Source organism: Marmota flaviventris, chromosome 16 (assembly GCF_047511675.1).
Source record: "Marmota flaviventris isolate mMarFla1 chromosome 16, mMarFla1.hap1, whole genome shotgun sequence".
Taxonomy (NCBI): Eukaryota; Metazoa; Chordata; class Mammalia; order Rodentia; family Sciuridae; genus Marmota; species Marmota flaviventris.
Window position 1 is genome coordinate 36,445,307 of NC_092513.1, and position 27,952 is coordinate 36,473,258.

General features: G+C 34.9%; 1 protein-coding gene and 1 pseudogene across 3 annotated transcripts in view; one reads left to right on the top strand and one right to left on the bottom strand.

The window, feature by feature from the left end:
* Galnt1 (polypeptide N-acetylgalactosaminyltransferase 1) overlaps positions 1 to 27,952 on the bottom strand; it is a 122,047-nt gene that overhangs the window by 42,460 nt on the left and 51,635 nt on the right. For all 3 annotated transcript variants that reach the window (XM_071602808.1, XM_027935641.2, XM_071602809.1), the window contains exon 4: positions 26,587 to 26,761. In XM_071602808.1, coding sequence (XP_071458909.1) covers positions 26,587 to 26,761 — 175 coding nt within the window. The remainder of the gene's footprint in view (positions 1 to 26,586; positions 26,762 to 27,952) is intronic.
* On the top strand, positions 12,330 to 13,179 carry LOC114092970 (small ribosomal subunit protein uS2 pseudogene; annotated as a pseudogene).

Here is a 27,952-nt window from a genome sequence, read left to right on the forward strand (position 1 = left end):
TACCCCATTTGAATCAAATGTATGATATGTCAAGATCATTGTAATGTTTTGAGCAACTAATAAAAAAATTAAAAAAAAAAAAAGAAAATTAGGATCCAGGAAAATTATATACAGAAGAATAGATGACAAAAGTTAAATAATATCCTAAGTCTAATAGTTAAACATAATAATTCAGAGACCACAACAAATTTGCCCAGGGTAATATTCTCCCAAAGTAAATCAGAAAGTACCACAAAGAGTGGGAAAATCATGCATGCTCATGAAGATACACAAACCCACCTGGAGAGCCATAAAACACTTGAGAAGAACCAAAGAACCTTTTGGAATTGTAGATCAGCTTTTATAATGGAGAGACCACCTGTCTGTGTGCAATGATCTACACATGACTCACAAGCTGAAAGTCTGGTCTTTTAGTGTGGTGATGTTGACAGCTATTAGAACCTTTACAAGGTGGGCTATATATAGTGAGAGGTCACTGGAACTGCTGCCCTTGGGAGAAGTGATGTAGTTCTTGTAGGATCCTAGTTAGTTCTCTCAAGAAGGCTGTTATAAAATATCGAGCCTGACCCCATATTGGCTTTGTTATAAACAGTAGCTAGATTATTTATATTTTTATAATATTATGCTTCAGGTATGGAATAAGTAATAAGACCTTCACCTCCTGTGAGATTTATCACTCTCACATGTACTCCCACCATATGACATATACCATGGGGGTACCTCATTATACTATTTAGAGTTACAGCCTCCAAAATTGTGAGCTAAATAAACCTCTTCTCTTTTTTTCTCCATTTATTTTTATTGATGTGTCATAGTTGTACATAATAGAATTTGTTGTTACATATTCGAACATATACATAATATAACACTAGAATTTGGTCAATACCATTCCCCAATATTTTTTTATAAAGTTCCAACCTCAGGTATTTCTTTATTATAATGGAAAATGAACTAAATAACATTTTTTTTGTTGTTGGGGGGAATTCACAGAATGCAGAGCTGAGGATGAGCAGAAAGGCCCCAGGCAGTGTTATAAAGCAGATTCCACTCACCATGACACAACTCAGTCTTTAATCTTCAATCATGAAACTAGCCAGAGTAAGGGATAATTTTTAAAAGTTACAGACAAGATTAACAAGATTACAGAGTTAGGAAGAAAGGGAAATGTTTTCCCTTTTTTACTGAAATATAATACAAATATAATAGAAATACATATAAAACACTGACAAATCATTAAGTGTTTAGATGAATGAACTTCCTCAAAGTGCAATGGCTTCCACTGTGCTCCTTCTCCCCAGGATTTCTAATATTACAGTTGAGTTTTACCTGTTTATAAAGCAGTAGTACTCTTAATTTTTTTTAAATTTAATGATCCCTTTATGCTTAGAAATTAAGGACCTGAAAAAGCTTTTGTTTAAGTGGGTTATATCTATTGCTATTTTCAATGTTACAAATTAAGACAGAACTTTTAAATGCAGGAGAACCCATAAACTCATCACCACCAACTACCAGAGATAACCCATTGTGTCATATGGTGCCCATTATACATTTATTGCCTTCAAGCTCTAAACAGATTTTTCATTTTCAGTTCTATGACACTGGCCCCTCCAAGTGGTTCTCCTTTGCAAGGGGCATCATGTATACAGAAGCTCTGTTAATGGAGGGTGTTGGAGGAACGCTGCAGGAAGAAGAAACTTTACTTCTAATTCCCACGGGCTCCATTTGTTTTCTTTTCCTTCCTACGGTATGGCCCTCAGAAGTGTGGGTGAACACCCAGAGGCATTTAGCAAACTTTTCTGCTATCCAGTGAACTGCAATCAGACCTTCTTCAATGAGATCTGAATCCCAGCCTTAGGGAAGGAGCTCCCTTCTGTGTTTTCCCCCCTTCCTTGTACTTTTCTTCAACTCTAGGGTATCTATTATGTCTTTATCTTCTTATAATCTGTCCCATTATAGTTACTACTTATTAACATTAAACTTTTTATATTTAAGTTATTGTATGATCTGTCTATTCCTTGGTTCCTAATCCACATAGCCCCTCCAACTCCATTACGTAGTAGTTGAAGAATAAGAGCAAAAGGGGTAAATAATGTCTTAGTATTATTATGAGAACTGTTTTGACTTTGCAGACTCCTAAAAAGGGTCTCAGAAATGTTTGAAGTTCCAGCATGACAATTTGAGAACAAGCGAAACAAAGCAAAATCTTTTGTCTGAATTTTTTCACTCAAAATTATGTTTGTACATCATCCATGCTGCATGTACAATAGTTTGTTGACTTCTATTAATGCATGGCAATAAACTATATTAAACCATAACTTACTTTTCCATCCTAATACTGATGGACAACAGTACTTCTCAGTCTGGATTATTATGCACAGTGCTGTGATCATCACTCATGTACACATTTTTTAGTGACTATTTGTATACACTTCTGTATTGTTGGGAAATAGGGTATGAATAAGTTCAGCTTTAGTAGATACTATGAAACTATTTCCTAAAGAAGCTGTAAAAGTGCTGTGTTAGAGTTCCAGCTGCTCTACAAACTCATCAATATTTGGTTTTGTGTCATTTTTTTCATTAAATTAATTTTAATGTTTTCATTTCTCTCAGTGTAACACCCAGTATGGGCTCACTGGGTTTCATGTAAATAAAATCTCATTTTAAAAATTGCCTAACTCTGTCAAAGAGACTGCAGCACTCTGCAACCCTAATAGAAATGTATGAACATTCCAACTAGTCTGTATCTTTGTCAGCATTTCATTTTTTATTTTAGCCATCTAAATAGGTGTAGAGTGGTATCTCATTATGGTTTTAACTGGCAAACAAGGCTAGTATCTTTTCATGTTCTCGTTTGCCAACCAAACAGCATTTTGGGTGACATATCAAGTCTTTGTCTAATTTTTATTGTATTAATTTTAAAAATTAGATTGTATACTTAAAAGTTCTTTAAATATTAAATACATAAAAATATGTCCTTTATGGCATATTTGGCTTGCAAACATTTTCTTCCAATTTTTAGCTTGTCTTGTTATCCACTGTGCAGCGGCTTTAGCAGGGTGAAAGTTTTAAAACTTGATGAAGTTCATTTATCAAATTTTTTCTTTTATGAAATTATGCTTTTGGTATCATATGTAAACACTCTTTGCCTAACTCCAGGTACTAAATATTTTCTAAAAGTTATAAATTTTTAGGTGCTAGATTTAGATCTATAAGTCAATCTGACTGAATTTTAATAGAACATGAGATTTAGGTTGATATTCACAATTCTGCATAGAGATGTCTAATACTCCCAACACTATTTGTTGAGAAGATAATTCTTTCTGTATTGGATACCTTTTGCACTTTTGTCAAAAAGCAAACAGTTCTATCTAATGTGAGTCTAATTCTGAACTCTCTGTTCTATTTCACTAATCTATGTATCTATTTCTTTGCCAACATCACACTGTCTGGTATACTATAGCTTGACAGTGAATCTTCAACTTGGGTACTGTTCATTTCTCTAACTTCATTCTTTCTTTAAAAAAAATGTTGAAATCATTTTTCATGGGAGGTATTATACTTTCTTTGCCTTTCAAAATAAATTTTTAAATCTCCTATTGGGACTTGAATGGGAGTGCATTAAATCTACACAGTAATTGGGGAGACCTTTTATGATTGAGTGTCTCACCAGAACTAGAAGAGATGAGCTATTGGTTTCCTTGCTTTGATGCATACTTCTGAGGATGGTGTCATGTGTTCTAAGTCAGTGGTAGAAGACAGAAAAAGGAAAGCAATGGTGATTCTACTCATTCTCTAGAATTAAGAGTTTTTTTTCTGGTCAGAAAGAGGATCTCCCTCCCTCAGTTTTAGTTGCTTTCTTGGACACTGCTCTCACTGCTGTGTCACCCTGACCATATAGCCTAGAAGCTGTTGTAGTAAATAAGCAGAAAAAGTAGGAAAAAAATGAGAAAAATATCCCCCTCCTTCTAATATTTTGTTGTTTCTTGAACCAGAAAAACAGGACCCAGTGTGTACTCATGAGTGTTGGGATGCCTTTAATACAATTCTGAATAAAAGCAGTGAGCGCAGACATCCCTTTCTTGTTTGTGATATGACACTGAAAGCACAATCTGTAAAAGAAACAGTTGATAACTTTGACTTCAAGTTTAAAAGTTTTTATGCTTCCAAAGGCAATATTAAGGAAATGAAAAGACAAGCCACAAACTGGGAGAAAATATGAGAAAGTAATTTGAATAAAGGATTTGTACTGAGAGCACACAAAAAAACTTTAGAAAGACAAATAATCTAAAGAAAATCAGGCCAAAGATTTGATGACATTTCATCATAGCTACAAGAACGGCAAAGAAGTATCTGAAAAGATCTTCAATATTCTTAGTAGTTGGAAAAATGCAAATTAAAGTCATGAGATACCACTTAATACTCACTTAATACCTGTAGCAGAAAAGTAAAAAAGTATAAATGAAGATGTGGAAAAACTAGATCCTCATAACATTATTGGTAGGAATGTAAAAGATACCGCCACTTTGGAAAACAGTTTGCCAATTTATAAACAGTTAAACACAGAGTCACCAGGGGATCCACCAACTGAATTTCTAGGAATCTACCCAATAAAAGTGAAAACTTGGGCTAGGGATATAGGTTAGTTGGTAGAGTGCCTGCCTCACATGCACAAGGCCCTGGGTTCAATCCCTAGCACCACACACACGAAAAAAAAAAAAGAAAATTTATATTCACACAAATATTCTCAGCAACATTATTCATAATGGCCAGAAAAATGAATCAACATTGGACAATACAAAGGATGCATGTTAAAACATAATGAATTCAAACATTATCCTCAGGAAAAATGCCCAGATGCTAAAAACTGTATCGTATATGACTACATTTACCGAAATGTGCATAAAAAGGCAATCTAAACAAATAGTACATTAGTGACAATCTAACCCTGGAGCTGGGAGTGGGAATGGAAAGTAACTACAAATGTGCAGGAGAAATATGTTGGGGGTGATGGAAAATCTCTAAAACTTGTGATAGTTGCATAACCCTGCAAACTGACTATATAAATAACTGAATCATACACTTCAAATAGGTGTATTATTTGCTTCCAGGAAAGATGAAGTAAATGCACTCCATTCTCTTTTCCTGAGTGAACTATAAATCTGGAAGGAATTCATAGAGTAGTTATCTGAGCAGACTTATTATGAAATGTAAATGGGAGCAGGTCCACTGGAGAAGAAGACCAGCATTCAAAGTTCCCCTGAGGCAGAGACTGGCCTAGCATGTACAAAACCCTGGGATTTTCACTCATTCTCCCTCTGGCATTAGCCAGGGCACACTTAAATGTAGTCCAAAGCTGGCACTGTGCATTGAGTATTTTTTTTTTTTTAAGTTCCCAAAGCCCCAAGAGAAGCCCTCTCCAATCTGAGGAATAAGAAAAGGGTATATTAAAAGTCAAAAAGTAGGGGAAAATCTCCCCTTTTATTCCTTTTTCTTTCTCTCCTACCCTAGCAAGTTTGAGAAGCACTACATTGAGTCAGTCTGTGCTGGGTGAGATATATAGAGAGATCAGAATTATCTGAGCAACTTTTTATATTTTTAGTTTGATCAAAGTTACATACACATGCTTAAAGAGTCAAGCAACTTTCCAATACTTGTTTAAAAAGGGGGGGGAGCTGTTCCTTCAATTCTCCCTTCCCAATTTTTTCACTTGTTTCTCTTTCTTGCTATTTATCTCCAAAGTTGTTTTTTTTTAAATTTATGTATTTATTCTAATTTGTTATATATGACAGCAGAATGCATTTCAATTCACAGTACGCATATAAAGCACAATTTTTCATTTCTCTGATAGTACACAAAGTAGAGTCACACCATTCATGTCTTCATACATGTACTTGGGGGTAATGATGTCCATCTCATTCAATCGTCTTTCCTAACCTCCTGCCTCCTCTTTTCCTTCCCTCCCCTTTGTCCTATCAAAAGTTCCTCCATTCCTACCATTCTCCCCCCTACCATCCCCATTACAGATCAGCATCCTCATGTCAGGGAAAACATTTGGCATTTGGTTTTTTAGGATTGGCTTACTTCACTTAGCATAATATTCTCTAACTCCATCCACTTACCTGCAAATTCCATGATTTTATTCTCTTTTAATGCTGAGCAATGTTCCACTGTGTATATATATCAGGTTTTTTTTTTTTTATCTATTCATCTACTGAAGGGCATCTAGTTGGTTCCATAATTTAGCTATTGTGAATTGTGCTGCTATAAACATTGATGTGGCTGCATTACTACAGTATGCTGTTTTTAAGTCCTTTGGGTATAAACCAAGGAGTGGACTAGCTGGGTCAAATGGTGATTCCATTCCAAGTTTTCCAAGGAATCTCCACATTGCTTTCCAGATTGGCAGCACCAATTGCAGTCCCACCAGCAACGTACTAGTGTGCCTTTCTCTCCACATCTTCTCCAACACTCATTGTTGTTTGTATTCTTAATAGCTGCCATTCTGATTGGAATGAGATGAAATCTTAGAGTAGTTTTGATTTGCATTTCTCTATCTGCTAGAGATGTTGAACATTTTTTCATATATTTGTTGATTGATTGTATATCATCTTCTGAGAAGTGTCTGTTCAGTTCCTTGGCCCATTTATAGATTGGATTATTTGTTTTTTTGGTGTTAAGTTTTTTGAGTTCTTTATATATCCTAGAGATTACTGCTCTATCTGATGTGTGTCTGGTAAATTTTTTTTCCCGTTTTGTAGGCTCTCTATTCACCTCACTGTTTCTTTTGCTGAGAAGAAGCTTTTTAGTTTGAATCCATCCCATTTATTGATTTTTGAGTTTATTTCTTGCACTATAGGAGTCTTATTAAGGAAGTTGGGGCCTAATCCAGCATGGTGAAGATTTGGGCCTACTTTTTCATCTATAGGCGCAGGGTCTCTGGTTTAATTCCTATGTCCTTAATCCACTTTTGAGTTGAGTTGTTTAAATGGTGATAGGGGCTTAATTTCATTTTGTTGCATATGGATTTTCAGTTTTTGCAGCACCTTTTGTTGAAGAGGCTATCCTTTCTCCAATATATGTTTTTGTTGCTTAATATGAGATAACTGTATTATGTGGGTTTGTCTCTATGTCCTCTATTCTGTACCATTGGTCAACAAGTCTATTTGGGTGTCAATACCATGCTGTTTTTGTACCTCCAAAGTTAAGTACTGTGTATTTTTACTTTCTGGTTTTTAAATTTCTAGTTCTAGGTATCATGTATTTGCTTCCTACTATAGAATGAGAATTTACTTCTATCCCCATCCCAACACATATACTTCCCAGTTCCTCAATCTCTCAATGTAATTTGGTGACTTCATTATTTAATGATTACATTAGGATTGCATAAATTATTTTTCAATATTATATTTTTAAGGTTGAGATGCATTATTCCACTTATGCTTACAAAACCCTAAGACTGAAGTATTACTATCCCAATTTTACATATGAGAAAACTGAGGCTTAGAAAAATGAAGTAGCTTATCTGGCAGTTCATGTCACAAAATAGAGAGGGTTGGGAAAATGAACAGGTAGGTGTGAATACACTCAAAGACTAAGCTTAAGAAGACCATATTTGTTGACAGTGAAATGTGTGAGACTTGCGGAGGGTTTGCTCCCCACCTCACGAGCAGAAGGGAGCAAACCTTCTTGGGAGGCTCCTGAGATTTAGACTGCCAGCAGAGATCAGCATCTGCCTGACCCTAGCTAGGGGTGTACTGATCTAATCTCTCCAAATCAGATACCACTCAATAAAGTCCCTAAAACCTGATTAGAGCTAAGCCCCAACCCCCGCCCCTCTGAACTTCCCACTTAGAACTCTGCAGCAGTCTCATCCTGGGAATACATCCATCTCGTCTGTCTGGACAAAATTCCAAAAGAGAGTACTTTCCATTCCATCCTACATCACAATAGTGAGAAGGGAATTTGAAAGCTATTTCAACCAGCTCCAGCTTTAGTTTTAGGCCACTACAGCTGGCAGCTTGGTGAGTAACACACAAAAAGAAAGGGTTTAACAACTCCCAGCCCTTGCGTGCACTAGAGAACATGCATACTCTCTCTTTTGCTCTCTGTACATAGCCCCCAAACAAACAGAACAGCCAGCATAGGCAGTTATATCCTCACTGACAGTTATAATCACCTAGGAGACAATAGTTTTATTTCTCACTGAGAATTTTTTTCTTCTTCTTCTTTTTTTTTTCCCTGTTCGTATTCTTGTTATGTTGATTGGTTTGTGTGTGCACACACGTTTCTTTTTCTCGTTTTTTGCATTTTTTTACAACTGCTCTCTGTTGTGTCTTTTGACGGTTAGGGTTTATGTAGTTTGTTTCAGGTTTTGTGTTTTTTTTCCTCTTTCTCTTCTTTCTTCTCCCCTGAAAAGCCAATTCTCTTGTTCTTTCTCTATCCCTTTACGTAGTGTTTTTTGTTGCTGTTTTTAATATTTTTTTCAGTTGTAGTTGGACACAATATCTTTATTTATTTTTATGTGGTGCTGAGGATAGAAGCCAACACCTTGCACGTGCTAGGTGAGCGCACTACCGCTGAGCCACAGCCCTAGCTCCTTATGTAGTGTTTTTTAATTTACTTTTCCTCTTACTTCTCTGTAGCTGTCACTTGCTACATCTCTTCTGCTTTCTGTTTACATTTTGAATTTTCTTAACTCTTTTCTACCTTCTTATTATATTTTCTTTTCTCATAACTGTATTTCTGCTATCTTGCAGAACTATTTAGTTTATGTAAGTTCTGTTTCCACCATTCATGTTGTTGCAGTGATCAGTACGATGGATAACAAGCTGCTTATTTTTTTGTTTGTTTGTTTTTGGCAATTGCTAACCCCCACCATTCATGTTGTTGTGGACTGGGCATTTATTTTAATGTTGTACACTGTTTACTTCTGTTGTTGCTACTGTTTGTTTCTCCCTTTTCTGTGAGGTGCTGGGAATCTACTGGGACAATAAAAGTTCAAAGGGTAAAGATTCAGCTACTGAGCTAAACCCAGCCAAGAGACAGTATACTTTGCTCCCCATACAACTTAACCAGACTTACACTTTAATAAGTGATACTTTAATACAAAAAACAGAAGAGTCAAAAATCCCAAATTAACAACCAGGCCCCAAGTAGCAACAGCTACTATGCCAGCACTACAGAAAATACTTAAAGAAATACTACACTCAGAAGAAATAAAAATACCCAGAGCTCACAAATGAATAAATCTAAAGAGCAGCTAAAAAATTGAGAAATAGGAGCAAATTAAACATTAGAAATAAATCAAGCCAAGTGCAGTGGTGTACTCCTGTAATCCCAGTGACTTCAGAGGCTGAGGCAGGAGGATCTCAAGTTCAAAGCCAGCATTAGCAAAAGCAAGGCACTAAGCAACTCAGTAAGACTCTTATCTCTAAATACAATAGGGCTGAGGATGTGGTTCAGTGGTTGAGTGCTCCTGAATTCAATCCTGGGTACCAAAAAGGAAAAAAAAAAAAAGATGAAAATGACAGGAATTAAAAAAAAAATCTTTCTGTAACCACACGGACAATACTCTCCAATTAAAACACACAGGCTGGTATAGTGGGTTAAAAAAACAAAACCCAATTAAATTGAGAGACTCACTTTACAGGCAGGCTTAAAGTGAAAGGATAAAAACTGATACACCATGCAATGGAGGTCCTAAAGAAGCAGGATTAGCTACTCTCATATCTGATACAGCCATATTCAAACCAAAATTAATTTGGTCTCAGAAGAGACCAAAAAGGTTACTTAACACTGGTAAAGAGAACAATCCAACAAGAAGATATAACAATAGTAAATGTTTATGCCCTCAAATATTTGTACACTTAATTACATAACACAGACATCACTCAAATTAAAGCTTCACACAGACCCAAGTGCAATAATACTGATTTCAGCACACCTCTCTCACCAATAGGTAGTTCATCTAAACATAAACCCAGTAAAGGCTCTTCATACCTAAAAAAATACTATAAATCCAGAGGATCTAAAAGATATCTACAGAATAATTAGTCCAACAACAGACAAATTCATTTTCTACTCAGCTGCTCATAGAACCTCCTCCAAAATAGGAGGTTTACAAAGCAACTCTTGACAAATATATATATCTTATCTGAGTATAATGGAATAAAATCAGAAATCAACACATACACATGGAGACATGGAGAGCAATACAGTTTTGAATGAGGAATGGTTGATAGAAGAAATGAGAAAATAGACTAAAAATCTCTTAGAATCAATGAGAATACTGATAAAACATATCAAATCCTATGAGACACTATAAAACAGTTCTAAGATGAAAATTTATAGCTATGACTGCCTACTTAAGAAAACCTGAAAGATCCCAAATAAATAACCTAATGATGTATCACAAGGTGTTTAAAACACAAGAACACACCAACCCCAAACCAATAGAAGGAGAGAATTAAGAAACTCAATGAAATAGAGAATAAAAAAATTACAAAGGATAAATGAAGAAAAGTTGGTTCTTTAAAAAGATAAACAAGATTGAAAAACCCTTATCCAAACTAACCAAAAGAAAAAGAAGACCCAAATTAATAAAATCAGAGATGAAAAAGGGAGAAACCACCACAGATATCATAGAAATTCAGAAGATAAGAAAATATTTTGAAATTTAATACTCCAATATATCAGAAAACCTAGAAGAAATGGCTATATTTGTAGACACAGTTTTGACCTGCCAAAACTGAATCAAGAGGACACAGATCAATAACTAGCAATGATGTAGTAGTAGTAATAAAAAATCTTACCACAGGGCTGGGTTTGTGGCTCAATGGTAGAGCACTTGCTTAGCATGTGTGAGGCACTGGGTTTGATCCTCAGCACCACATAAAAATAAAATAAAGATAAATAAAGATATTGTGTTCACCTAAAAAAAAAAAACCTAAAAAATAAATATTAAAAAACAACAACAAAAAAACCTTACCACAAGGAAAAGCCCAGGAGTAGATGGATTCTCAGCTGAATTCTACCAGACCTTTAATGATGATCTACTGTCAATATTCCTCCTACTCCACGAAATAGAATGGAAGCAAGTATCACCCTCATACCAAAATGATAAGGACACATCAAGAAGAGAAAACTACAGACCAATACCCTGCTGAACTTAAATGTAAAATCATATTAACAGAGCTACAGTAACAAAAACTGCATGGCGCAGGCATAAAAACAGACACAAAGATCAATGTTACCAAATAAAAGGTACAGAGACAAACCCATACAGATACAGTCATCTGATCCTTTACAAATGTGCCAAAAATGCATGCTGAAGAAAAGACAGCCTTTATAACAAATGAGGCTAGAACCTTATCTCACCCTGTAAAAATCGACTCAAAATGGATCAAAGATCTAGGAATTAAACCAGAAACTATGCAATTCCTTGAAGAAAAGTTTTGCCTCAACATTCCAACATACTGGCACAGGCAACAACTTACTCAATAGGACCCTGAAAGCTCAGGAAATAATGCCAGGAAAATTAACACATGGGATGGCCAGTATAAAGTTTCTGCACAGCAAAGCAAACAATTAAGAATATGAATAGAGAACCTACAGAATAGGAGAAATCTTTGCTAGCTACTCTCTGACAGAGGATTAATATATAAAGAATATATAAAGAACTCAAAAAACTTAACACCAGGGCTGGGGCTGGGGCTCAGTGGTAGAGTGCTTGCCTAGCATGGATGAGGCCCTGGGTTCGATCCTCAGCACCACCTAAAAATAAATTTTAAAAACCCCAAACCATTTAAAAAAAAAAAAAAAAAACCCACCAAAACAAAACAAACAAAAACCCCCAAATAAATCTATTAAAAATGGGCAAATTGGCCAGGTGCAGTGGCACACGTTTATAATCACAGAACTCAGGAGGCTGTGGCAAGAGGATTGCAAGTTCAAAGCCAGCCTCAGCAACTTAGTGAGGCTCTAAGCAACTCAGTGAAACTATTTCTAAAAAAGGGCTGGGGATGTAGCTCATTGGTTAAGTGCCCCCGAGTTCAATCTTTGGTACCAAATGGTGGGGGCAAATTAAATAGACACTTCTAAATAGACATTTCTCAAAAGAAATACAAATGGCCAATAAATATACAAAAAAAAAGTGTTCAATATCTTTAGCAATCAGGGAAATGCAACTCAGAACCAGACTGAGATTTCATCTCACTCTAGTTAGCATGGCAGCCATCAAGAATACAAACGTCCTTTCCACGCTACTTAGGGAGGGGTCCATTCAGCATTGTTCTTGATTCTAATCCTAACTTTACAGGGAAACTGTCACAATGTCTGGAGCCCTTGAAGTCCTGCAAATGAAGCAGGAGGATGTTCTCAAACTCCTTGCAGCAGAAACCCACTTAGGTGGCACCAACCTTGGTTTCCAGATGGAACAATATTTCTACAAAAGGAAAAGTAATGGCATCTACATCATAAATATGAAGAGCACCTGTGAGAAACTTTTACTGGTAGCTTGTGCCATTGTTGCCATTAAAAACCCTGCTGATATCAGTGTCATATCCTCTAGGAATACTGGCCAGTGGGCTGTGCTAAAGTTTGCTGTTACCACTGGAGCCAGTCCTATTGCTGGTTGCTTCACTCCTGGAACCTTCACTAACCAGATCCAGGCAGCCTTCTGGGAGCCAAGTCTTCTGGTGGTTATTGATTCTAGGGCTGACCACCAGCCTCTTACAGAAGCATCTTATGTCAACCTGCCTACTCTCCTCTGTGCTATGTGGACATTGCCATTCCGTGCAAGAACAAGGGTGCTCATTCTGTGGGTCTGATGTGGTGGATGCTGGCCTGAGAAGTTCTGCACATGTGTTGCACCATTTCCCATGAACACCAATGGGAGATTATGCCTGATCCATACTTCTACAGAGATCCTGAAGAGATTGAAAAGGAAGAGCAGGCTGCTGCCGAAAAAGCTGTGACCAAGGAGGAATTTCAGGATAAATGAACTACTCCAGCTCCTGAGTTCACTGCTGCTCAACTGAGGTTGCAGACTGGTCTGAAGGTGTGCAGGTGCCCTCTGTGCCTATCCAGCAGTTCCCTACTGAAGACTGGAGTGTCTAGCCAGCCACTGAAAACTGGTCCACTATTCAGGCCATTGAGTGGGTAGGAACAACCACCGAGTAGTCTTGAGCTGTTCTGAGGACACTCATTAATAAGCAAATGGAAATAAGGTTACAGAAAATAAATACCAGTTTCTTAAAAAGAATACAAATGTACAATAATAAATGCTGGAGAGGATGTGGAGAAAAAGAAATACTGCTACACTGTTGGTAGACATTGTTGGTAAAATTATAAATTAGTATAACCGATATGGAAATAATTATGGAAGTACCTCAAAAAACTAGAAACAAAACCACCATATGACCCAGTTAATACCATTCCTGGATATTTATCCTATATGAATTAAAAGTTAGCATACTATAACAATACATGTATACTCATGTTTACAGTAGCACAATCCAAAACAGCCAAACCAGCACAGATTGTGCTACTGTAAACTACATGTTTACAGTAGCACAATCCACAACAGCCAAACTTGAGAACATTATGTTAACTGAAATAAGCCAAACTCAGGAAGCTGAGGGTTGAATGTTTTTTTTTTTCACATTTATATAGAAGCTAGAGAGGAAAAAGGAAAAGAAAGGTGATGGAAAAATCTAAGGGAGATCAGTAGAGTAGAGGAAAGAGACCCAATGGAAGGGAGGAAGGAAGAAAGGAGAAATACTAGGGAATTGTGTTGACCAAATCATATTTTATATTGTATACATGTACAGATATGTAATAACAAATCCCACCATTATGTGTAACTACAATATATACCAATAAAAACACATGGAAAAATATTTGGAAGCTAAAACTTCACCAGTTAAATCTAATTTATCAAATAGCAAAGAAGGAAGGAAATTAAAAAGACAGTAAACAGAAAACTAGATTCATTAGATCAAAATTTATGAAATTCTAGTTTAATCCAACTGTTTTTTTCACTTGAGCTTCTATGTGTGTCTAAAGAAAACATATGACCATGCTGAGTGGTATCATTTCAAACTTACAGCCACAAACCTCAAGTAGACTCAGTACTTCCAACAGTACTGCCACATTTCCTAATCAACTCCTTCAAACTACTACCTCTCCACAGATTCCTAAAACTTCTCCCTGCCTCCTCACTGACAACCTTGTTTCTAATTTCACTGGACAAAATAAATAAACAAAAACCTTCAGATGAGAAGTTCCATAGTCCCATCAACTCATGTACCATCCTGTATGCACCTGAGATTATAAACGTTGCACTTTCTCCTACTACACAATGCCTGAATACCCTGGTTCTCATCAAAGCCAACTACATCCCTTCTCACCTACTTATGTTCAGGCTCTTGGTATGACTCTTCTCTCAAACTTTCCCTCTCAACTGGATCATTTCTATCACCACACAAACATACTGTACTAATACCACCTTTATAAAAGATAAAGGAAAAAGCCTCCCTGATTGTATGGTCTCCCCATTTAGCAACCCTTTCTCTTTCTTCTTCACAACAGCTTAACCTCAGAAGCACTGCTACATTGCTCACTCCATTGCTTTACCGCCCACTTGTTTCCAATTTGATTTTATTATGAAGTATAGCACAAATACTGATATGGAGTGCACACAAAAGGGAGCTGAATGAGTTGCTAACACTGTGTAACCACAATTCAGAAAATGCTGCCAGCACCTCACAAGCCCCCTTGCTCCTGTTAATCTGTTTCCTTCCCAAGAGTGATCAATCACTATACTGTATTAGTTATTTTGCCCATTTTGACTCCCCACAAATAGCAGCACTCTCTGAATATTCTTATTTGATTGCTTTGCTCAATATAATATTGTCAGAATTTTGGTGAGATTCATCCATGGTGTGTGGCAAGTAGCTTTTGTTCATTTTTACTGCTTATAAACTATTGTATGAACATATCACATTCTATTATTGACGAACAGATGTTTTCCAGTTCAGAATGAATAAAATAGCATTGTTATATACACTTTGGTCCTTATCACCTAAACATTTCTAAGATAACTTGGAGTGGAATTGCTGGGCCATGAAGAATGTAAAGGTTCACTTTAGTAGATACTGACATATTTTTCAATGTGGCTGCACCGATTTAAACTCCAAAAGTGTATAAGAATATAAATTGGTATGTCACTGTGGTTTTTTTTTCTCCCTTTTTAATTTCTAGTGAGTCTCAGTACCTGTCTCATGTTTATGGCAGTTGAATGATTATTGATTATGCAAATGATTATGCATCTTCTATGATATTTGTTTCCCACTCGCTTTTTTATTGGATTGTCTTTTTCTTATTGATATGTAGCAATTTTTTAAAATTTCTGGATCTAAGAACATTACTGATTATGAATGTCATAGATAATATCTCTTCAATGACTTAGTTATTTCCTTTCACTCTTTTTTTAAATGAACAGAAAGTCTTTGATGAGGGGATAGGAGTGCAGCTCAGTAGTAAAGCATGTGCCTAGCATGTCCAAGCCCACAGGTTCAATCCCTAACATGGCAAAAAAAAAAAAAAAGTCTTCAGTGTAGTCAAATTTATTAAGCTTTTCCTTCATATTTTTTTTTGTATGCTTTTGGGTTTTAAGAACTCTTTCCCAAGTGCAAAAGGATATTCTCCTATGTGATCATCTAAGGTTTTACTGCTTTGCCTTCACATTTATATCTGTTATACATATGAAATATAGACTATTCTGTATGATGTGAGGAAAGGTAGTTTCTATTTAGTCCTTAATTATATCAAGTTGACCCATTTGTTTATTTTTTTAGAAGATCATCCTTCTACTACTATGTAGTGCTACCACTGTCTTCAACCAAGTGTTCAAAGTATACATGAGACTGGTTATAAACTCACTATTTTGCTCCACTGATTTATTTGTCTATTCTTGCAATATTATGCCATATTATCTTAATTACTATAGTTTTCTTTAAAAAAATCTTCATAATTCTTCTATAGGAATGTTTGTCCCTCCCAGGTCTTTGCATTTCCAGTGACATTCAAGAATCAATTTGTCAAATCACATATACACAAGGTTATGAATAAGACTACAATAAATTTATAAATTAATTTGGAGAGAAGGAACATCTTTATAATATTGAGCAGTCCAATGAACATGAGGCATTTCTTCATTTATTTAGGCTTCTAATTTCTCTCAATGTTTTAGAATTTCCCTTAAAGGGTAGGTTGTTTTATTTTTCGATATTTTACATTTTCTGACTACATCTTAAGTGATACTTAAAAAATTTATTTTCTAGCTTTTGTTAGAAAACAACTGACATAGAAATACAATAGTTCTTTCTTATAAATACTGACCTTAAAGCCACCAACCTTTTTGAATACTTACTGATTTGAATCTTTATCTATACTTTGTTTGGATTTTCATCCTACACAATCATTTCAACTGTAAATAATATGGCTCAATTCCTTCTTTTTGAATCCTTTTCTTGCCTCCTTACACTGGCTAAGCCCTGCCGTGTGACAATGAATGCCAGTAATGACAAGGGGTATCTAAGTTGTGTTCCAAATCTCAGAGAGAAAGGTTTTGAAATTATTTTTAAGTATGGACAATGTAGTGTTTTGTTTGTTTAGGCTCTCCATATCAGACTAAGGAAGTTCCCTTCTGCTCCTAATTTGCTAAGGAGGTTCATCATGATAGTGACAAATTTACAAATAATTTCTCTGCATCTAATGAAACAGTCACATAATTTGTAACTTTCCCCTGTTAATTAGTAAATTTTACTGACTTCCTATGTCTGAATAAAACAATTTGGTGTTAATGTATCAATTTAACATACTGCTGGCTTTAACTCACTCATGTAATTAATGTCAGTATGAACTTGTCAAATTTAAGATCTTATGCGCTGATTACAGGAAATGTTCCCTCCTGTTTTAGTATCTAAAAAAGTTTCTGTTAGTTTGAAAGTATTTCTTCCTTAAATATATATAAAAACCTAATTTGTTAACAAAGCTATCTATGCCTGAAAGTCTGTTAGTATTTATGTATGTATGTTTTTAGATAGTTTTTAAATAATTAATTCTACTTATTAATAGTTATAGTACTTTATATTTTCCACTTTTCTCTGGTGTCACATTTTTCTAGGAACTGTTAATTTTATCTAAAGTCTTAAATAATTTTATTCATAATATTGACTTGTAATCTTACTTTTATTTTGGTAAAAAAAAAAACATGAGGTCTACCTTCTTAATAGATGTTTAAGTGCATAATGAGTACTGTTATCTATAGACAATGCTATACAGTAGACCTCTACCTAATTATCTTGCAAAACTGAGGCTTTATACTTACTGATAAACTTCTCATTTTCCCTGCCCACCACAATTCTATCCTCTGCTTTTCTGAGTTCAGCTATCCACTTATAATACTTTACACAATCCACTTATAATAATTTAAACATCTACAAGATATGCAGTGATACTCTCTTTTTCATTCCTGGTACTTACTATTTAGGAAAGCATTTCTTGTTTTGTTAACTCTTCAAAGAACTAACTTACAGCTCCGTTGAGTCTCAATACTTTATGTTTGTAGTCTATTTTATTAATTTCTGTCCTTAATAATTATTTTCAGATCTGGACATATAATAACCCCCCTTTCCATTCCTTACTTAAATTATCTGTGACTCCTTCTATTTTCTTGATTGCTGTTTCTCTATCATATACTTACTTACTATTCCAAGTTTTATTAAATCTTTTAAGTTCCTATTTTTGCTTCTATTTGCTCTGAACTCAATTTTCTCTTCTTTGTCTAACTTCCTGAAATGGACAGGTCATTAATTTTCTATCTTCTTTTTTAAATATTAAGTGTATTCAGAGTTATATAATTTCAGCTAACTGAAATGCATCTCACAAGTTTTGAATTGTAATAGCGGCATTATTAATTAAGATAAAGTATTTTCTTCCTCGGTGAATTTAATACCTGGTTAATAGGAGTTACAAAGAGAAGACAGACAAATGGGACACATGGATCTGTCCAATAATGATATAACACTTACAGGCCAGATTTCACACCTTTATTACTACAAGCACACAATTTATTTGATTTCAAGGACACTGGGTTCACAATTCCTCTAGATACAATTACTAATCTATAGGGAAGAAAGAAAACAGAGACACATGTTCAATGACACCACAGAGATGGAGTCAGCAAAATGCAAGTTAAGAACAGACAATTCTACTTGCATTCTTCAAATAGTAAACTGTAGGGGAGAAAGATGGACAAGGATCTTAAGGTTTAAGAGACATATGCACCAGATGCAATGTAAGCACCTTATTTCTACCCTGATACTATAGAAAAGGAAACTATATGACATAAGTAGGGAAGTTTGAATAGTAATTGTGTATTTCATGGTATTAAGAAATCACTGTCAACATAATTTGAGGTATGAAAACAGAATCATGATTTTTCTTTTCTTTCTCTTTTCTTATGAGTCCTTATCTTCCAGAGGTACATACTGAAATATATATATGAATGATATGGCTTTGCCTGGATAATCTGCTTCTACCTTATTGTCCACAGATGTTTCTAATCTAACATAGTGCAGATAGGTTTCTACATAGGTTTCTCTATAAAGGCTGCTCTTGTCATATCAGCTGCTTACCCTAATGTAAATGACTCTAACAAGAGTAAAAGTCCAAAATGGATACCACAGTGTATTTAATAATTTAATTTTGAAAGTTACATTTTGCTACTCATATCCTGTACTATTGCTCAAACAGACCAACCCTAGTACAATGTGAAAAGAAACTTCACAGAGGTGAGATTGTTATTATCTAGAGGCAGAGATTGTTGAAGACTATCTTAAGAGGGGACAGATGAGTATATAAACTGAGACTGTTGGGAATTGTTGAAGGTAGGCTGTGAACACATGAAGGTTCATTATTTACTATCTATTTTATTTTTATACACATTTGAAATGTTTCGTAATAGAAAATGTAAAAATTGTTTAAAAAGTGGGGGGATGCCAGTATAAAAAGGTAATTTTATGGTAGTAAAGAGTCCCTCTGAGATCTCATGGCTGGTCAAAAGGATTACATATAGCAGCTGTATTTTTGTCAAGTCTGAGGAAGCCTCATCAAGCCTAAAATCTGTTATGCAAGCATGTGTATCACACCATTTATGTTTTAAATATAATGAAACTATTCACTATCAAAAATTAGTGACTTAGGGGCTGGGGATGTGGCTCAAGCGGTAGCGCGCTCGCCTGGCATGCGTGCGGCCCGGGTTCAATCCTCAGCACCACATACAAAGATGTTGTGTCCACCGAAAACTAAAAAATTAAATAAATATTAAAATTCGCTCTCTCTTTCTCTCTCTCTCTCTCAAAAAAAAAAAAATTAGTGACTTATAATGCTACTTACTGATAAGATTAAGAACCACATAAAGGAGGGTTTCAAGATGGCAGAATAGAAGTCACTCTCCTGGCTGCTCCATGGTATGAAACCAAGAAAGCAGACAGGCAGCTTCTCAGCAAGTAAGGTATTGGAAAACTTCAGAAACACTGTAAGTCCACAGGGTAGAAACTCTGCTGCCTCAGATCCACACTGTTAAATGGGCAGACATACAAACAACATGAAAAAGTAAGGAAACAAATTGCCCCAAGCAAACCAAGATATTTCCAATAACAGAATGAATTGACACCACAGTGGAATAAATGTCAGAGGAAGAGTTTAGAATATACAAAGCTAAACTGACTTGCAAGGAAAGGGACAGTTTAGGGAGTAAAATCAGAGAGAAAAACAGGGAGTGAAAGATCACTTTAATAAAAAGAGATTCTAGGAGGAAAAAAAGAAAGCAGAAATCCTTGAAATGAACGAACCAATAAACCAAATTAAAAATTCAATTGAAAGCATCACCAATAGACTAGATCACTTGGAAGATAGTTTCATGCAAAAAAGACAAAATACATAATCTTTTTTTTCATGGGGAGGTGGGTACTGGGATTTGAATTCAGGACAACTCGGCCACTGAACCACATCCCCAGCCCTATTTTGTATTTTATTTAAAGACAGGGTATCCACTGAGTTGCTTAGTGCCTCAATATTGCTGAGACTGGCTTTGAACTCTCAATCCTCCTGCCTCTGAGTCACAGGGATTATAGGCGTGTTCCATCACACCTGGCCCAAAACATACAGTTTTAAAAACAAAGTTGACCATGGAGAAAAGATGTAACAACACCATGAATAGAACTTCCAAGAAATATGGGATAACCTGAAAAGACCAAATTTAAGATTCACTGGGATAGATGAAGGCTCAGAGATACAAATGAAAGAAATATACAATCTTTTAAATGAAAAAATAATCAGAATTTCCCAAAACATAAAGAATGAAATGAAAAATCAATTACAGGAGGCTTACTGAACCCTAATTATTCAAAATTACAACAGACCCATACCAAAGGATATTATTATGAAAATACCTAACATACAGAATAAGTGTAGAATTTTAAAGGCTGCTAAAGAAAAACAACTGGTATTGTTTAGAGGGAAACCAATCCAGATTTAAGCTGATCTCTCAATTCAGACCTTCAAAGCTAAGAGGTCCTGGAAAAATATATACCAAGCTATGAAAGAAAATGGATGCCAGCCAAGAATACTATAACCAGCAAAATTAAGCTTCAGAATTGATGATGAAATAAAAAACTTTCATGATTAAAAAAAAAAAAGTTATAAGAATTCACAACTAGAAAGCCTGCATTACAAAACATACTCAAGATATTTCATGAAGAAGAAATGAAAAATAAAAATGAAAACAAGCAAAGGGAGGAATTACACTGCAAGAACAGTGAATCAATGGTAAAACAAATTCAAATTAAAAACCAGAAATAAATCCAAATGACGGAATAAAAATCATATCTTAATGACAACACTGAATGTAAATGGCCTAAACTCATCAATAAAAAGACAAAGACTGGCAGACTGGAATAAAAATCAAGACCCAACAATATGCTATCTCCAAGACATTCATCTCATAGGCAAAGACATCCACAGACTGAGGTAACAGGATGAGAAAAAATGTATCATTCACATGGATCTCATAAACAAGCAAGGGTTTTTCTCCTCTTATCAGATAAAGTGGACTTCAAGCCAAAGTTAATCAAAAGGGAAAAAGGACATTTCATCCTGCTTAAGGGAATTATACATCAACAAGACATAACAACTGTAAATATTTATGCCCCAAATAATGGGGCATTTATTTACATCAAACAAACTATTCTCAATTTCAAGGATCAAACAGACCACAAAACAATAATATCAAGTGACTTTAACACACCTGTTTTACGATGGAATAGATCCTCCAAACAAAAACTAAATAAAGAAGCTATAGAACTAAAAAATACAATTAACTACTAAAATTCACACTGAAAAGGAATATCACAAGACACTACTAAAATACAGATAATAATCAGAACCTATTTTGAAAATTTATACTGTAATAAAAGAAAATCTTGACGATATCAACAAATTTCTAGAGATGTATGACCTACCCAAATTGAATCAGGAGGACATAGAAAATTTAAACAGATCCATTTCAAGAAATGAAATAAAGACACCATCAAAAGCCTACCAAGGAAGAAAACCCCAGGACCAGATGGATTCTTAGCTAAGTTCTACCAGACATTCAAAGAAGAACTAACATCAATCCTCCTCAAACTATTCTGTGAAAGCGAAAAGAGGGAACCATTCCAAAATCAATCTATGAAGCTAGCATCACCGTGATACCAAAACCAGACAGACACACGAAAATAAAATCTCAGACCAATATCTCTGATGAACATAGATGCAAAATTTCTTAATAAAATACTGGCAAATCACATACAAAAAAATATATAAAAAGGTAGTGTACTATGATCAAGTGGGGTTCATCCTAGGGATGGCAAGAGTAGTTCAAAAATGAAAATCAATAAATGTAACATCACATTAATAGACTTAAAGTCAAGAATCACATGATTATCTCAATAGATACATAAAAAGCAAAATACAGCACCTCTTCATATTAAAAACACTAGAAACACGAGGGACAGTAGGAAAACATACCTCAATATTGTAAAAGCTATATTTGCTAAGCCCAAAGCCAATATCATTCTAAATGAAGAAAAACTGAAAGCATTCCTTCTAAAAACTGGAACAAGACAGGGATGCACTCATTCACCACTTCTATTCAACAGAGTCCTGGAAACTGGCCAGAGCAATTAGAGAGAAGAAAGAAATTAAAGGAATACAAATAGGAAAAGATGAACTCAAAATATCCCTATTTGCTGATGACATGATTCTATATTTAGAAGACCCAAAAAACTCCACAGGAAACTTCTAGAACTCATGAATGAATTCAACAAATCAGCAGGATATAAAATTAACACCCACAAATCAACTGTGTTCCTATATATCAGTGATGAATCAACTGAAAGAGAAATTTAAAAACAATCCTATTCAAAATATCCTCAAAGAAAATAAAATCTTTGTGAATCAATCTAACAAAAGAGGTGAAAAGACCTCCACAATGAAAACTATAGAACACTAAAGAAAGAAATTGAAGAAGACCTTAAAAGATGGAAAGATCTCCCATGTCCTTGGATAGGCAGAATTAATATTGTCAAAATGGCTATACTATCAAAAGTGCTATAAAGATTTAATGCAATTCCTATTAAAAATCCCAATGACATTCTTCATAGAAATAGAAAAAGTAGTCATGAAATTCATTTGGAAAACTAAGAGGCTCAGAATACCCAAAGCAATCCTTAACCAGAAAAGTAAAGCAGGAGGCATCATAATACCAGACCTTAAACTACACTACAGAGCAACAGTAACAAAAATGGCATCATATTGGCACCAAAACAAACATGTAGACCAATGATACAGAATAAAAGATACAAACACAAATCCATATAAATACAGTTAGCTCAATCTAGACAAAGGTGCCAAAAACATACATTGGAAAAAAGATAGTCTATTCAACAAATGGTGCTGGGAAAACTGTAAATCTATAAGTAGCAAAATGAAATTAAACTTCTCTCTCTCACCCTGCACAAAAATCAACTCAAAGTGGATCAAAGACTTAGGCACTAGAACAGAGACGATATGCCTAAAAGAATAAAAAGTAGGCCCAAATCTTTATCGGGTCAGCTTAGGACCTGACTTCCTTAACAAGACTCCTAAAGCACAAGAAGTAAAATTAAGAATCAAATAATGGGATGGGATTCAAATTAAAAAGTTTCTTCTCAGTAAAGGAAACAATCAATAATGTGAAGAGAGATCCTACAGAATGGGAGAAACTCTTTATCATATGTACCTCAGACAGAGCACTAAGAGCACTTCAGGATATATAAAGAACTCAAAAAATTTAACACTAAAAAAACCAAATAACCCAGTCAATAAATGGGCTAAAGAACTGAACAGATACTTCATAGAAGAAGAAATACAATCGATCAACAAACATATGAAAAAATATTCATCATCTCTGACAATTAGGAAAATGAAAATCAAACTAAGATTTCATCTTACTCCAGTGAGAATGGAAACGATCAAGAATACAAGCAACAAATAATAAGTGTTGACGAGGATGTGGGGGAAAAGGTACTCTCATACATTACTGGTGGGACTACAAATTGGTGCAACCTCTTTGGAAAGCAGTAGAGATTCCTCAGAAAACCTGGAATGGAACCACTATTTAACCCAGCTATCCCACTCCTCTGTTAATTCCCAAAGGAATTAAAATCAGCATTCTACAGTGGCATCACCACATCAATGTTTACAGCAGCTCAATTCACAATAGCTAAATTATGGAACCAACCTAGATGCCCTTTAACAGATGAATGAATAGAGGAAATGTGATATATATAGATATATATATACACACAACAGAATATAATTCAGCTTTAAAGAAAAATGAAATTATGGCATTTGCATGTAAATGGATGGAACCAGAGAACATCATGCTAAGTGAAATAAACCAATTCCAAAAAAAAATCAAAGGCCAAATATTTTCTCTGATAAGTGGATGCTGATCCATAGGTGAGGGGAGAATGAAAGAACTTCGGATTGTGCGGAGGGGCGTGAGAAGGGTGGGATTGTGAGGATGGGAAGGACGGTAGAATGAGACAGACATTATTACCCTATATATATGTATGATTACTACTGGTATGACTGACTCTGTACCATGTACACAGCCAGAGGAATGAGAAGTTGTGCTCTATTACTATACAATGTGTCAAAATGCATTCTACTGTCATGTATAACTAATTAGAACAAATTAAAAAAAAATAGAAGGGAGACCAGTAGAAAAGAAGAAGGGAATCAGGGAAGGAAGGGGAGAGAAAAGGGGGTACTCGGTAATGAAACTGATCAAATTATACTGTTTGATTGTGTGTACATATGAATATATAGTAACAAATCCCAGTGTTATGTATAATTATAATGTGCCAATAAAAAGGAAAAAAAAGAATGATATTACAGCATTTGCTGGTAAATGGATAGAAATGGAGGACATTATGCTAAGTGAAATAAGCCAAACTCAGAAAATCAAGGGTGGAATATTTTCTCTCATACATGGAAGCTAGAAAACACTAAAACACTAGAAACATGAGGGGCAGTAGGAAAACATACCTCAATATTGTAAAAGCTATAGTTGCTAAGCCCAAAGCCAATATCATTCTAAATGAAGAAAAACTGAAAGCATTCCTTCTAAAAACTGGATCAAGACAGTAAAATAAGGGGAAAAGGCAGGAAGTGAGGGTGGGGGAGCCAAATATCATAAAGATATAGGAAAGATCAGTGCAGTAGAAGGACAGTTAGAGGGAGAAGGGAGTGATGAGCCATGGGAGAAAATGCTGAATGAATTTAACGAAATCACATTATGTGCACATATAAACATACCATAGGGAATTCATTCCATCTTTATAAGTAGAAAGCACCAAATCAAAAATAAATAAATAAGTAAATGTGTGAAAGGAAGATCAGTAGAGTAGAAGAAGGAGAACAGGGAGAGGGAGAAGGGAAGTGAACAAGGACTGAAATGGAGTACAAAAAGTCCATACATACATGATTTTGTCAAAAAGAACCCAATTATTGCATATAAGTACAATGCTCTAATAAATTTTTTTTCTTCTTCCTGAATAGTTTGCTTGCTCCAAGTTGCTTTTCAGTTTGTTTTGAACTCTACCTTTCATGTTTGAGGATTTCCTATGATGTCTGGTATTCCATGGTTATCTGTTTGTTATTAAGAATGGAGGACCAAAAAACTGATTCAAATAGAATTTATCATCTATGAGCTTTGGAAAATCCACAATGTCTTTGTAGGGTGTTTTTTTCCTCCAACATGACTAGTCTAACTCTGCTAAAAAAGATTCTCCAATTTTTGGGGGGACTGGAAATCCTGCCAGCATTAATGAAAGCCATACAGAGGCAAGGTAGCTTGGGATCTCAATAGCCAGAATGTAGGTGATCACGTAATCCCTCTGTCTTTTGCACAGTTCCCTTGCTTTTAACAGAATCTATTATCATCTAGTCTAAATATCGTGTATTATCTTCTTCACAAGAAACAAGTAGACCTCTTATATTACTGATAGGAATGAAAATTGATGAAACATTTTGGAAAAATGTTTGGCAGTACATGCTAAAGCTCTATAAATTTCTAGCCTATTCTCCCTTCCACAAAAGAAATGAAAGTTTAAGCCCTCCAAAAGGAATGCACAAGAATGTCACAATTACTTTATTTACAATAGTCAAAATGTGGAAAGAACACAAATATCTATCAGTGTATTTAAAAAACATGGTATATTCATATAACAACCACTACACTACAGTGGTGGGGAGAAAAAAGTCAGACATATGCAACAATATGAGTCTCAAAGACATGAAGGAACATACATACACACCTACCTACCATGTGAATCTATTTATAAAAATTAAAAACAAAGACGTGTGTATTTATAAAAAATTAAATAAATATATTTATATAAATTAAATATATTTATAAAAAATTAAAAACAAAAACTATGTGTAGAGAGGTCACAACAATGGTTGCCTCTGGGGATGGAAGCAAGGACTGAAAAAGAAAATAAGGGAAATTTTAGGAGTGATGAAGATGTTCTGTCTTGGTCTAGATGATGGTTACACAGTTATATACATACATAAAAAAAATCCAATAAGCTGTAGCCTTAAGATCACATATTTCACTGCATGTTATACACAACTTGAATCTTTTTGTAAAAAAAAAAATACATAAATATTTTGGTAATAACAAAGTTTAAAATCTCCTATTAATCCATTAAGATAAATGGTTATTTTCCAATAACTGGAATAATCATTAGATCAGCAATATCATGAGATATTATTTTATTATCATTTAAATATGCTTTAATTTCATTAAATAGTAATTTAATAAATGTAACATTCACTTTAAGAACAACCAGCACTAAAGTGCAATTTACTGGGAATTCACAACATATTTTTCATTCAAATACTAATGGGCCCACACTAGGTACTTACCCTTCTAACCTAACATCTGGTAAAGATCTGTTGAGTGCAATCATCTCGCTTGCCATTAAATTGAACTGATTGATTTTAAACATCTCTTTCATCTTTTCTTGATCCTCTTTAGGAATGACAACTGGTTTCCCCATTTCTCCAGGACCTTCATGAGGTTTTTGTACTGGCTCTAGAACTAATAAGGAAGAAAAACTTAAATTAATTTCATAGCAATTAATTTATATTTCTGTTAACATTTGAATTGAAATTGTGCCCTCATAAACTAGAGCCATTTCTGAGCCCCAAATCTCCCACTCTGTTAATACTCTAAGGGGCTGGGTTATCCTCTACTTCCATGCTGGGATGACCTGACTCAAGACGTACTCACTTTGTCCTATTCATCTGAATTGCTGCATAGTTTTGCATTCCCATCTCAAATATTTTTGCCACATTAAGTTTCCCAAAGCATAGCCTTCGTGTTTTTCTCGTGGTCTCCTAAAGTCCAACCTCTTTAATAAATAATTAAATTCAACTTTCCAAACCTATTATCCATTTGGTGCTCCTCCACAACCCCTCAGTATTCCTTCCTTCAGTTCAATACTGACTCACTACTTTCCTTCAAATGTGCCTCATGTTCTCTTGCTTCTATGCCTTTGTTCAAACAGGTCCTCTCCCTTGACATCCCCTTCCCACTCCTATCTCTGCAATATAAAACCCCCATTTATCATGCCAGGCCCAATAGCTTTTTAAATCTTTCTATGAAAGTCATTTACGATTCTTGATTATCACACCAATTTCATCTGGAACTCTTACTTCTCTAATAAATTGCTAACTCCAACTATAATGATTACACTAAACCTGTTTTGCAACACCCCCCACTATGTCACATTTCTTTTTTCGACCGGGATTTGAGTCTTCCTGTATCTTCTATGGAGTTTAGTGTGGTGCCTTATAACAGCTTTGTTAACTATATGCTGAATTAATATGTTAAGTAAAAATGCTACTCAAAATAAGTTAAGATGAAAATCCTACACTTGATAATGATAGGCATTATAATGAAGTTTATGCAAGGTGGAGCATCAGGAACAATAATTTTAACCAAAAGCAGTGTTATAGCATTATATGTACATGTGTGTGTAATACAAAGTAAGCAATATGCCTGATTAGCACTTAACAAACATTACTCCTTGTTTTATCCTTTTGAGATGTTAATAAATGTTCCAAGAAAAATAGGTTCTGAGATACTGAACTTTGAAAATATTGTGTTATATTTCTCATGTAAAAGGGACAGAGAATGTGATAAGGCCATAAATAGAAAACAATATGTCCTGCATGTTACTTGTTTATTTTTAAAGCTGAAATTTTTATTTTCCTTTAGTGTTTTTTT